The sequence below is a fragment of the Phascolarctos cinereus genome, unplaced genomic scaffold, assembly GCF_003287225.1.
Source record: "Phascolarctos cinereus isolate Bilbo 61053 unplaced genomic scaffold, phaCin_HiC Scaffold_4;HRSCAF=312, whole genome shotgun sequence".
Classification (NCBI taxonomy): domain Eukaryota; kingdom Metazoa; phylum Chordata; class Mammalia; order Diprotodontia; family Phascolarctidae; genus Phascolarctos; species Phascolarctos cinereus.
In genome coordinates this window covers 84,076,924-84,089,948 of record NW_027555847.1, presented here as the reverse complement: position 1 = coordinate 84,089,948, position 13,025 = coordinate 84,076,924, and the positions used below count along the sequence as shown (strand labels likewise).

Below are 13,025 nucleotides of genomic sequence, written 5' to 3'. Positions count from 1 at the left end.
AAGCGAGAGCCGCGGCCCTAACCCACAGAGCAACTCTGCAGCCACTTTGGAACTCCGCGTCCCAGGGCCCGGTGACGCGCCGCCGTCCCGAGCCCTCATTGGCTGCTCCCTGCCCCGCCCTCCCCAGGAAATCGGCGTCCGCGGCGGAGCTGTCTTGCCCTGCTTGGCTCTTGGGGCGGGGCGGGGCCCGGTGAGTGCGAGCGTCCCGGGGGAGGGGGCCTGGGGACGGCTCCGAGGCTCCTGGGAAGGCCTGACCCCTGCTGCGCTCTGGGCTGCCCCGGGGTGGTTGAGATGAGTGTGTATCCGTGTGCGTGCGTGGGTGTGGTGCGGGATAGCGCGTGTGGATGGGGCTCACTGTGTGTGTGTGGAGGGGCTGTGAGCTTTGGCTTCTGCACCCAGGAGCCTTTGTGGAGATTCTGTGCCTCGGCGAGCGAACTTGCCGGGGTTCAGCGAATGTGCTGGGGCTCGGGGTGCTCTTTGTGCTCGTGCGAAGAGTGCCGAGGCTTAGGGTCCCGGACTTAGAGCTAGAAGGGACCATGGAGGCCCAGCTGCCTCCGTTAAACTGTGTTGTTTTGTTTTGTTTTATCGGTGGTTTTTGTTACAGACACCACCGATTGTTTGCAAGTACACCTTCCCTCTGAACAAAGAAGTTAAGCAAAACCACCCAGCACCGCTGCAAGCCGCAGTGGCTGACAGCATGCCACAGTCTGCGGGGTGCTGGAGCGCTGGGCTTGGAGTCCAGAAGACTTAGTGCATTGGGCAAACATCTGTAAAATGGGCATAATCACAGCGCTCACCTCCCAAGGTGGCTGAAGTTCCTTGTGCCATAGACATGCCACCAGTTATTATTGAGGGCTAGATAGAGACCCGCCCCCATGTCTACTTAGAGGGAGGATGCGATTTTCATTAAGTTCTCAGTTTAGATGCCTGATCCAGCTGCTTTCAGTTACCACTTCCGACTCTTTGTGACCCCATTTGGGATTTTCTTGGCAAAGACACTGGAGTGTTTACCATTTCCTTCTCCAGTTCATTGTACTGATGAGGAAGCTAAGTCAAACAGAGTGAAGTGATTTGCCAAGGGTCACAGATCTAGTAAATATCTGAGATAAATTTGAACTCAGGTCTTCCCTACTTCACCGCTATTGCACCATCACTGCCCCATCTAACTGCTGACTTTGGAGGAGAGAGTGAGGCTGATGAATTTGCACAGCTCTGCCTCACTTAAATCCAATTCACATGCCAAGTCAAGACGTCACCCTTGTGATGTCCTCGGTCCTTTGAGAATAACCACAAAAAAATACTGCTATGAATATACTGGTATTATATATGGAGCCTTTCTGTTTTTTAACCTCCTTAGGGTAAAGGGAATGAACACTTTAGTGACTTTTCATATAACTCCAAATTGTTTTCCAGAATGTGGGATCCAGTTCTCAGCTCCAGCAACATTGTATCAGTGTGCCTGTCTTCTAGTCCCTTCATCTTTAACCATTTTTGCCACTTTGGTGGGGGTGAGGTGAAATGCCAAGGTTGGTTTAATTTGCATTCCTCTTATTAAAAGTTATTTGGGGATTATTTTTCCACACAATTGCTGATAGTTTTCTCTCCAAAATTGCAAACTGTTCATTCCTAGCCTTCAGCCTTCGACTGCTTACCTATCAGAGAATGGCCCTATTTGAGTGCCCTTTTATCTTTCATCAGAGAAATTAAATGCAAAGATTTTTCTCCTGCTCAACCCTTTCTCTTATTGTAGTTGCAGTGATTTTATTTTAAAATTTTATGTAGCTGAAATTGTCCATTTTATCTTTTATAATTTGGTTAAGAATCCCAACCCCATGTCCCTTTCCCCAGGCCATAGTTGTAAAGGACACTGACTTCTGTCTTCTGATTTGTCTTTATGATGTGACTGTTTACATTTAAGCAATTTGGAGCTTACCTCAATGTACTGTAGTAGGTGCTCATCTGAGTATACTTTCTGCCAAATTGCTTTCCAGTTTGTCCAGCAATTCTGGTTGAGTGGAGGGTGCTTCCTTAAAGAGTCAGTGTTTGGAGTTTAGAGGATGATGGTCAGCTGCCCATTATTTTACAGAGAAGGAAACTGAGGTTGGGGTTGAGTGACTTACATAAGGTCACACAGCTTGTTCAGTTGTTTCAGTCATGTCCGACTCATTTGGGGTTTTCTTGACAAAGATACTGGAGTGGTTTGCCATTTCCTTCTCCAGGTAAGTGGCAGAACTGTATTCAGATCTATGTGTTCAGATTTCACATTGTGTGTTCTTTCCAATAGAAGATCCTCTGCTCTTGGGAATTTTCTTGTTACTGTCAAGGGCACCATCATCTTCCTGGTCAGCCAGGCTTGCAATCCTAGTATGATCTTTGACTCCCTCACACTCACTCTATGTGACCCATCTGTATCTGACGTCTCCTCCAGGTCCCCTTCTCTTTATTCACACGGCCACCTCCTCCTCTAATTCAGGCCCTTATTACTTCTTGCCAGGATTAACTTGTCTCCCTGTCTTAACTGTCTCCTTACTCCAATCCATCCTCTGGTGAAAGAGGGAAGGGAAGGAGGAGGGAGGGAAGGAAGGAGGGAGGGAGGGAAGGGAAGGAGGAAGGGAAGGGAGGGAGGAAGGGAAGGGAGGGAGGAGAGGAGAGAAGAAAGGAGGGAGGGAAAAAAGGGAGGGAGGAAGGGAAGAAGGGAAGGGGAAGGAAGGAGGGAGGGAGGAAACATTTATGAAAACTATGTTCCAGGCAGAAATATCTCATTTGGTCCTCACAACACTTCTGGGAGGTAGGTGCTATTACTATCCCCGTCTGACAGGTTTAAGTCACTTTCCCAGGATCACACAGCTAATAAATATCTGAGGTTTGATTTGAACTCGGGTCTTTCTGACTCCAGGCCCAGCACTCTAACCACTGTGCCACCTAGCACATAAAGGTATAAACAGGTTAGACTGAATACATCTCTGGGGTTGGAGAAAGGTTTCCCATTGTATAAGTCCAATGATGTCAGCCTGCTCAGCAAAGGTCTGTGGCTTCCTCTTACCTTCAGGATCACATGTAAAGCTCCCTACCTTTCCAAATCTCCTTATACTTTATTTCCCTGTGCACACTCAATAATCCAGTTACACTGGTCTGTGTGCTCATGCATCTCTAGTCTCTTTGACTTTACCCTGGCTGTCCTCCCATGCTTGCAATGCTCCCCCTCCTCCCCTCCTCTTTCTCCTTTCCTCTCTTCCCTCCTTCTCTTCCTCCCCTCCTCCCCTTTTTCCCCTCTTCTCCTCCTTCCTTTCCTCCACTCCTCCCCCTTCTCTGCTTCCTCTCCCCCTCCCCTCCTTCTCTTCCTCCGTCCCTCCTCCTCTTCTCTCCCTTCCCTCCCCCTCCTCCCTGTCCTCCCTCTCCATCTCCCTGTCCAAGCTTCCTTCAGTCTCACCCTCTGCAGGAGGCCTCTCCCCTTTCCACATCCCCCTCCCCACCAATGATTTCCCTTTCACCTAATCTTCATTAATCTTGTATGTACCTGGTTATCTCACTAATTGTCTCTCCCATTGGAATGTGGACTCCTCTAAGGCTAGGGCTGTTTTTGCCTTTCTTTGCCTATCCTCAGCCCTTAGCACAGTAACTGGCAAGGAGTAAGTAAGTGATAAATATTTTTTGATCTACTGATGTACTGATTGTTAGGGCAGCTAGGTGGTGCAATGAATAGAGTGCTGGGCCTGGAGTCAGGAACATCTGAGTCCAAATCTAGCCTCACACACTCCTGTTTGGGTAATTCTGGACAAGTCACCAACTGCCTGCCTCAGTTTCCCTATCTGTAAAATGAGGCACAGTGGATAGAGAGCCAGGCCTGGAGTCAGGAAGACTCATCTTCCTGAGTTCAAATGTGGCCTCAGATACTTACTAGCTGTGTGACCCTGGGCCAATCACTTAATCCTGTTGATCTCAGTTTCCTTATCTGTCAAATAAGCTAGAGAAGGAAATGTCAAACCACTTCAGCATCTCTGCCAAGAAAACTCCAAATGGGGTCACGAAAAGTCAGACATAACTGAAGTTATGTGACCCTGGGCAAGTCATTAACCCTGTCTGCCTCAGTTTCCTCATCTGTAAAATGAGCTGGAGAAGGAAATGGCAAACCACTCCAGTGCCTTTGCCAAAAAAACCCCCAAATGGGGTCCTGAAGAATCAGATATGACTGAACAACAAAATGTATAAAGGGCAATGTGTACAGGTGATAGAGACTGTGTTCTGTGCCAGGCATGTTGTGTGACAAAGGTGCCCAGCTGGTAACCAGTGTCCCTCAGGGCCTGGGGACCACTCCCAGGAGTGGAAGAGGAGTGCCCTGGAAAGGATTGAGGCAGAGCCAGGTTTAGGTTGTGGTAAACACACAAGGCTTTAATCAGATTAAGAGTCTTTAGGATTAGTAGGCTGGGGGGTGGGTAGGGTAGAGTAGGTGGGGTGGGTTAGGGAAGGGAGGAGTTAGGGAGGTTTAGAATCTTTCCAATCACATCGGATTCCTTGCCAGAGGGAATCTCTATTACCCAGGGACATCTGGGTCAAGTATTCCATTTGCCTCCAGGAAAGTTAAGTGACTTTTCCAAGTTCATACAGCTAGCAGATAGCAGCTGGAATTCAATCCCAGGTCTTTGGACTGAAAATCCAATGTTCTTTCCACAAGTAAGTCACAGAGTGGATAGACTGCTGGACTTGGATTCCTGAAGATCTGAATTCAAATTCAGCCTCAGATGATTACTTTTCTCAACCTCAGTTTCCTAGGATGTAAAATGGAGATAATAACAGCATCTACCTCATAGGGTTGTTGTGAGGAGCAAATGAAATGATAGATGTAAAGCACTTTGCAAATCTTAAAACACACCATATAAATGTTAGCTATTATTATTCCAATTTTACAAATATATAAGATCCTTAGATTGTAGGGCTGGAAGGAATTGTAGATTAATTCAACTGTTTTATTTTACAGAAAAGGAAACTGAGTCCCAGAGAGGGAGGAAGATGTTTAACTAAGATCACACAAGTGGCAAGTGATATAGACAGGATTTTGGTCCTAAATCCTCTGACTCCAAATTGAGTCTTTCTTTCACTAGTCCAGGGGTGGGGAACCTGTGGCCACGAAGCCACATGTGGCCCTCGAGGTCCTCAAGTGTGGCCCTTTAAAGGGTAGAGTCGGAGTCAGGGTGCTTGCCCTTTAAGGGCTATGCTTGAGGACCTAAAGGGCCACGTGTGGCTTCGAGGCCACAGGTTCCCCACCCTTGGCCAAGAGTGTCAGATTATAGCCATGGGCTCAGAACACAGACAGAGAAGTTTGAGCAGGGGAATTCTCTTGCTCAGGGTGACAGTTTTGTGGTCCTCATTTCCCAGTTTTCCCTTTGCCTATCAGTAAACATTTCTTTGGTGAAACTCTAGCCTTGTCTCGGCTGAAAGGTGATAGGGTTTTCTCTCTCTTCCACCTTGAATTCCAGAGGGAGCAGAGGGCTGTAGATAGTGGCAGTACACTGTTCTGACTCTATTCCCAGGCATTGAGCAGGAGGTGACAGAGACTAGGCCTTGTGCAGCAAGCTCCCTTCCTATAACTCATTGCTAGGGATGAAGAGGAGTTTCTGTGATTTGGGCCTGAGCCCAAGGGACACTGTCTGTAGTTATACGGGAGCACATGGAGAATGCACAGCACCTTTTGGGCTCAATGGAAAAACTGTCTTTACCATTCGGGGGTGCTGTGGGGGGGTGGAGCAGGGACATGGTATCTGTGTGTCTACCAGATATGTAAAGGAGATGATATGTTTCTATATGAGCTGTGTGTGGATGTGTATGTAAGAGGCTGTGTCTGTACGTGCAAAGGAGAAGGCCTGTGTGTGAAACCATTTGTAAGGGACACTGTGTATGCCTGAGGAAGGGACACAGAATCAGGCTGGCAGAGCTGGAAGGGGCCTCAGAGAAGGCCTGGTATAAGCTGTCCCTGAATAGGAATGTTCTTCCCATATTCTCATGCAGTGATCATGTAGCCACCAATGGGGGACCCTACATGCAGCTATAGGTTACTTTGTTGGCAAGTAAGGGCAGGCTACCTGTTCCATTGGGACGTCCAATATGGGCAGGGGGATATGCATGGAGCTTAGAACGAATGTCTTGAGTACCCAGAAGCCTTTGACTGTTGGGGTGGGTCCTTGGAAAGGTCGAGAGGCCCAGCCCCAGATGCACCTGTTCACACAGGTGCCACCCTAAAACTAACATTGGCTCTGACTACCCCTGGGGGATGGGCTAGAATCCTTTCTCTGGCCAGAGGTTCTGCTGGGGTCAGTTAGATGTAGAGTCCGTTGAGAAGTGTGTGGGAATTCCTTCCCTGACTCTCAGCCATCCTGTTCCGTGCAGGGCATGCCGGGCATCCCAAAACTGCCCAAGGGGGTCCTGCTGGCCCTGGGCCTACTCCTTACTATACTGCTGTACCTGGGACTGCCTGGTATCCCCCAGCCCCTCATCTGGACCTGGGACAACGATAATGTCACCATGCTGGCTGGCCTTACACACAGCAACTCTTCAGTCTTCTACCGGGAGGTACAACCTCTTCACAGGCGCCACAGGTGCGTGTCCTTTCTACTTCACCCAACCACTGCCTGAGAGAGCCCCCTCTATTATGGTCCTGGCCTCTTAGGGCCACTGTCCCTCCGCCTTCTGGCTAGTGCTTCAAGGATGCCTGGCTTCCACACTTAGGTTTGAATCCTAGCTTTGCTGTGAACTCGCTGTGTGACCTTATAAGAAAAGCCCTGGATTTGAAGGCAGGGGACCCAGGTCCTCATCTTACTACCAGGGTGACCCTGAGCAACCCAAAGTGTAGGTTTCCTAATCTGAAAAATCAAGGGATTGGATTAGATGGTTTCTAAGGGCCTGTCCAGCTCTGACTCCTGATAGCCTATGAATCCGGTGACCCCTCTCAGTATCAGTTTTCCCATCTGTGAAATGGGGATCGTAATTCTGTCACTGTCCACCTTACAGGGTCAGATGAGAGAATGTGTAGATAAAGTGCTTTTGTAAACTGTAAAGCAAGTCTCACTGTTGCTGGGGCCCAGATTAGGCCTTTCTCGGGTCCATCTCTTCATGCCATCCCCCCTCCTCCAACAGGATGACATCCAGTCTTGATACCCTATCCACTGGGGGGAGGGTTGGAGCTCCTTGGGAGAATTGGGGAGGGGTGCCTCCCAAGTAGATAGAAATCCTCAGAAGGTCAGTGTGGTGGAGACCTTTCTCACTCTGGCTAAGGGGAAGAAATCCCCTTCTCTGCCTCTCCTAAGGGGTGGACACCTGGCTGAGCTGGCCTGAGGCTAGGGAGGCCAAGGGGTGGGAGGCTCCTTGAACCTCAAGGCCAGGCATCCTGTCTTTCCACAGGATTGAAGTGGTGTTACTCCATGGGAAGGCCTTTACTTCACACATCTGGCAGCAGCTGGGGACACTGGAGAAACTGTCCCGAAGGGGATACCGGGCCATTGCTCTAGACCTCCCTGGTGAGTCCCAGGATCTATGTAGGGGATCCTCTAGGGAAAGAAGGTTCCAAGGCTTGATGGCTTGAGGGCTGAGGAAAGGGCTTGGAAATGAAGGGAAGGGTTGTGGGAAGCCTTTAAATCACACCGTCTCTGTGTCCCCTCCCCATCATGCCCCCCAACTCTATCCTTGTCTTCCAGGTTTTGGGAACTCCTTCCCCTCCCCCGCAGCCAGCACAGAGGCTGGACGGGCAGATCTCCTGGATCACATCCTGAGGGAGCTGGAGGTCAAAAACCTAGTGCTGGTCAGCCCCTCCTTGAGCGGCCTGTACTCTCTGCCCTTCCTGATGCGTGCTCACCAGCAGCTTTGTGGATTTGTCCCCATCGCTCCCACCTTCACCGAGAACTACACACAGAAGCAGTTCTCAGCCATCAAGGTGCACCTGGCTAGTGGGAGACCCCAGCATGGGCTGGGGGAGGGGCATGATGAGTTCATGGGAGCCCCTGGTCAGAGGGGGGAGGCACAACTTCTAGAAGAGACCTCAGAGGCCAGTCAATCCAACCCCTTTGTTTTTTAAGTGAGAAAACTGAGGCCCAGGGAAGGGGCAGTAAGTGTTGGAGGCAAGATTTGAACCCAACCCTCTTCCTCTGAAGCCGCCATATCCTCTGGCTTCTTTTGGAGGTCCTGTCCTCGGGAGGTCTTGGGCTGAGGATGAGATGTGGGGTTTTGATTGTTGGGATCAGAAGGGTGGCGTTGAAGTTGGAGAATGTAGGGTAAAATTGTGGCTGTGCCGCTTCCTGCCAAACGGCTAAGTGTCTCTGGACCTCACTGTCTTCATCTTGGTCCCCCTTCTGCTAAGAGCAGGGAGACATTGTCTCATCCTCAGGGATCCCCAGGACAGGATTGCGGGGGGAGAGGGAGGCATCCCAAGTACTGTGGAAGCAGCCCCAGGCATACATGCTACTCTGTGCAAGGGCTCCTGTTTATACATTGGTTGATGGCATTGTGCTGGGAACACTTCCCCGTGGAGGTATACCTCAAAGCCAGCCCTGAAGGAGAGTAGGGACCTGGGAGGAAGCTAGAAGGTGGTGTTGAGGAAGAAGGCCAAGGACCAAGGCTTTGTGACAGAAAGCCCCCTAGTGGGGCCAGCTTCCTGGCTCAGCTGTGGCTCAGCTCAGGCTTTTTCCCCCTGCAGACACCCACACTTATCATATATGGAGCTCTAGACAAAGGCCTGGCCCAGGAGTCTCTGCAGAAGCTTCGATACCTCCCCAACCACTCAACAGTGAAGTTGCAGGATGCTGGCCATGCTTGTTACCTGCACCAGCCCCATGACTTCCATGATGCCTTGCTGACCTTCCTGGACAAGCTGTCCTGAAGTCTGCATCTCTGTGATGACTGTCCTGTCTCTGGGTGGAGCAGGGTGGGCCCAGGAATCCCGAGAGACTGGGGTAGGGTTCAGCGGACCTTTGTAAGACAATGTGTTCCAGTGCCACAGAGGCAGACCAGGCAGAAGGCTGGTGGAACTGGAAACTCGTGGTTGCCCTCTAGGGGCCTCACCAGCCCCCACTCACTTGGACTTAAATAAATGAACTTTGTCTGCTTCCTGGGTATACATCCTGTTGGGGTTGGGGAGGGCATGAGGTGGAGGGAAGGGTATGAAGGAAGGTTGGACTCAGAGGCAGTTCACTCCATTCCCATCCAGCATCTGACTTGGAGTTGTTTGGGGTTCTGAGAATGGGGGTGGGATGAACTAAGGCATTGAGCCCTGGACCGAAGTGTCAGGAGAACCTGGGTCCTTGTCCCAGAGGCTTCTGCCCTTCACTTGCTGTGTGTTCCTGGCTAAGTCCTTTCCCCTGTCTAGACTGGTTTCTTCATCTATAAAAGGAGGAGGTTGGAATCACAGACTCTTGGAACTGGTATACACTCCAGCAGCTGTCTAGAACAACTCACACCCTAAAAGAATCCCTTCTACAACATAGCTGAGAAGGCTTTATGAAGTCCAGGGGTGGGGAATCTGTGGCCTTGAGGCCACATGTGGCCCTCTAGGTCCTCAAGTGCAGCCCTTTGACTGAATCCAAACTTCACAGAACAAATCCCCGTAATAAAAGGATTTGCTCTATAAAACTTGGACTCAGTCAAATGGCCACACCCGAGGACCCAGAGGGCCACATGTGGCCTCGAGGCCGCAGGTTACCCACCCCTGATCTAGTCTAAGGTCTTCTAAGGAAACCCCAAGACCGGCCATCTGAGGTTATGTCTATTATTCTATTCTCACAACAATCTTGCAAGGTAGGTGCTTTTATTATCCCCATTTCACCAATAAGGAAACTGAGGCCAAGAGAGGTTTGAAGTGACTTGACCAGAGTCACGCAGCTAGGAAGCAGCTGATGCAGTGTTTGAACTCTCTTCTTCCTCCTGCTTAGATTAACAAAGCTGAAGGCGAGGGCCTGTGACCCCACAGAGATGGTTGACTGGAGCAATTTATAGGATTCTTCATACAGGGCACCCAAAGGATAGCCTTGTCCCTATCTCAGATCAAGTATGGGATTAGGAGACTACCAAGGGATGCTGTCCATGTCTAGTGGCTCAATAGAGAGGCCTGTCCAGGACCCCCAAAGACGTGGAACAGCCCTTACAAATGACCCCCCCAATTTCCCTCAGCCTCCGTGAATGACTGGGGAAGCAAGGAGACCACAGGTAGGGGTGGGGAGCAGTTGAAGGAGCCCTGTAGCCTGGGGCAGGAGAAGCTGGGAGGGAGGGAGTAGGCTTGTGTCCCTGCCTGTGCCTTCTTTTCTCCTCTCAGTGTGTCCAGGCTCCCAGGACCAAGCTTCCTCTGACCAGGCTTTTGAAAATGAAGCTTGTGAGACCCTTCATACCATGAATCAGGGCAGGGCCTGTGAAGAAAAGAGGTTGGAAGGATGCCCATCAATTGGGGAATGGCTGAGCAAGTTGTGGTATATGAATGTAATGGAATACTATTATGCTATAAGAAATGATGAACAGGCTGACTTCAGAAAAACGTGGGAAGACTTATATGGTCTGATGCTGGGTGAAGTGAGCAGAACCAAGAGGACTTTGTGCACAATAGCAGCCACGTTATGCAATGGCTAAGAATGTTAAACTGAACCCTTCTCAGCATTACAAGGATCTAAGACGTCTCCAGAGTCCTCGGGATGGAAAATGCTGTCCACATCCAAAGAAAGAACTATGAAAGTTGAATCACTATCACATATTTTTACCTTCTGTTGAGTTTTGTTTCATCTTTCTGATGGTTCCTCCTATTGGTTTTAATTTTTACTTACAACTTTACTAATGTGAAAATATGTTTAACGGGTATGTAAATGTAAAGCCTATGTCAGATTGTGTGCCGTCTTGGGGAGGGTGGGGGGAAGAAAAAGGGAGAAAAAATTTTCAACTCAAAAGCAGATGGAAAAAAAATTTTTTTTAAAAAAAGAAAGAGGTCGGAGGGAGTGGGACAGAGCGAGACCTGATCTCTGAGGCCCTGTCCTCCTCTGGCTTGTGGTTTTGTGGCTTTTGGCAGGGGTACTCCTGTTGTGCGAGTGGGGTGGTTGATCTCATGTTGCATGCTCAATAGTCTGGGGAACCAGGGGGGAGAGGATTGGGACAAAGAAGCGCTGGACTTGGAAGAGGGGGAAAGATCAGGGTAAGTGAATCATTTCAGGCCCGTTCTGAACCCTAGTCTGTGCTGAGTGGGTCAGTATCTTCCCTGCTTCCACCCTGTGCAGGCACACAAAACTGCCATGAGAAGCATGCCCAGCTCTCAAGTAGAAGCACACACATGAGCCCTGGGGGAGCTGAATCAGCACCGTGCATGGGGGAAGGGTGGGGAGAAGGGGACGGGGAAGTGAGTTCAAAGGCCTCCTGTGGTAAACTGGCTGTCCAGAGAGAACAAAGGGTACTTGTGGTCCTACGCTGAACATGCCAGCATACACTCTTGCACACATCCATGTACTCATTTCCACTAGGGTCCCAGAGCCTGGCAGCGCCTGGTTCAAGGAGAATGCCCTTACCTTGGTTCAGGCTATCCCACAGTCATTCAGAGTGGGATGGCCACCCAGCCACATCTACAGGGGACCATGGGCAGTAAGTCTTGCACAGGCAGCTTTCTTGTTAGATAGCAACACGGTTGTCTTCAATAAACACTTAGGCACATACACATAATAGAATTTATACGAATTCAAAGTTTGCAAGCATTTCACAAATACCACATTTGATCCTCAGGACCACCTTGGGAAGTAGGTGCTATTATTGTGTCTGTCTCAGATCAAGTATGGGATCAGGAGCCCTGCTGGCTCTCCTCCCCAGATTAGAGCACAAATCCCCCTGGGGAGAAAGAAGTGCCCAGCCAGATTCTGGAATGGGATGGGTTCTTGTCTCCTCTCCTTTTCCAATCCCCACCAGAGTTTCTCTCTCCCCTACAGATGAAGCTGTGCTTTTTTTTGGAGAAGAAGAAGAAACTGAAGGAGACAGGATTAAGTGTCTTGTCCAAGGTCAAAGATCCAGTCAATGTTACATGTACTTGGTGACAGTCTGTGTGCATCACACAACTATACCTGTTCACGAGCCCTCCTGTGTTGCCTGACACAGTGATAAGACAGTTAGACAATATTATAGGTTATATCCTGTACTGTATTGAGAGTGGAAGGTGCTATTTCTGGCCAATGCCAAAATCACACACATATACAAGCATGAAGCTCGTGCTATGTGCAAGGTACTGTGTTAGTCCTAGGGGACAAAAAGAATCAAAATAGCTCCTGCCTTTAAGGAGTTTACAATCTGTTCTGAGAGGAAGTTGAGAGGAAACAGCAGGTGCACAGGTGAGTAAACTAAGGAATACACAACATAATACAAAGTAATTTAAACAGGGAGGGTATTTGGTTTTGTGTTTTTTTTTAAAGTGGGGGATCCAGAGAGGCCTGGAGTAGATGGTACCTAAGCTGTATCTTGGAGGGAGCTAGCCACTGGAAGAGGCAGAGGTAAGGAGGAAGTGTATTCCATGGGAGGACTGCCTATATAAAGGTACAGAGAAAAAAATGTCTTCATGGGGACCTGAGAGACCAGTTTGTGCCAAGGCTTGGCAACTGATTGACTGGATGTGGGTGATGAGGGAGAGGTCAAGGGTAACTCCAGGGTTTCACACCTGAGTTCCTGGAGAGTTGATTGGTGCCCTCAGCAGAAATGGGAAGTTTGGAGGAAGGATAGCTTTGGGGGACATAGTAATGAGTTCTGGTTTGGAAATGTCTAATGTGAGATGCTTAGTAGGTATTCAGTAGATGTCCAGCAAGCAGTTGGTGATACAGGACGAGTTCAGGAAGGAGACGGGAGGTGGATATATAAATTTTGGAAACCTCTGCAAAGAGATCATTATTTTTTTTTAATAGTGGAAATCATTTTTAAATTTTTTTTTACATTTACAAACGAAACCAATTATATTGAAATACAGGTATCAAAATATTTTTAAAATAAGTTCGGAGACTCCAACAATTTAAATCCCCACTATGGATACAAACAAATAA

General features: G+C 49.1%; 1 protein-coding gene across 3 annotated transcripts; it reads left to right on the top strand.

Moving 5' to 3' along the window:
• The first annotated feature begins 51 nt into the window (after positions 1-51).
• ABHD14A (abhydrolase domain containing 14A) lies at positions 52-9,090 on the top strand. Of its 3 annotated transcripts, none has more exons than XM_020998920.2 (6): positions 52-190; positions 1,414-1,526; positions 6,382-6,590; positions 7,393-7,508; positions 7,686-7,921; positions 8,681-9,090. In XM_020998920.2, exons 3-6 carry the CDS (start codon positions 6,385-6,387, stop codon positions 8,861-8,863), a joined length of 741 nt encoding a protein of 246 aa, XP_020854579.1. In that variant the 5' UTR covers positions 52-190; positions 1,414-1,526; positions 6,382-6,384; the 3' UTR covers positions 8,864-9,090. The 3 variants fall into 3 exon arrangements, with proteins under 3 accessions (XP_020854579.1, XP_020854583.1, XP_020854582.1); XM_020998923.2 differs by lacking the exon at positions 52-190 and adding an exon at positions 358-805; XM_020998924.2 differs by lacking the exon at positions 1,414-1,526.
• The last annotated feature ends 3,935 nt before the right edge of the window (positions 9,091-13,025 follow it).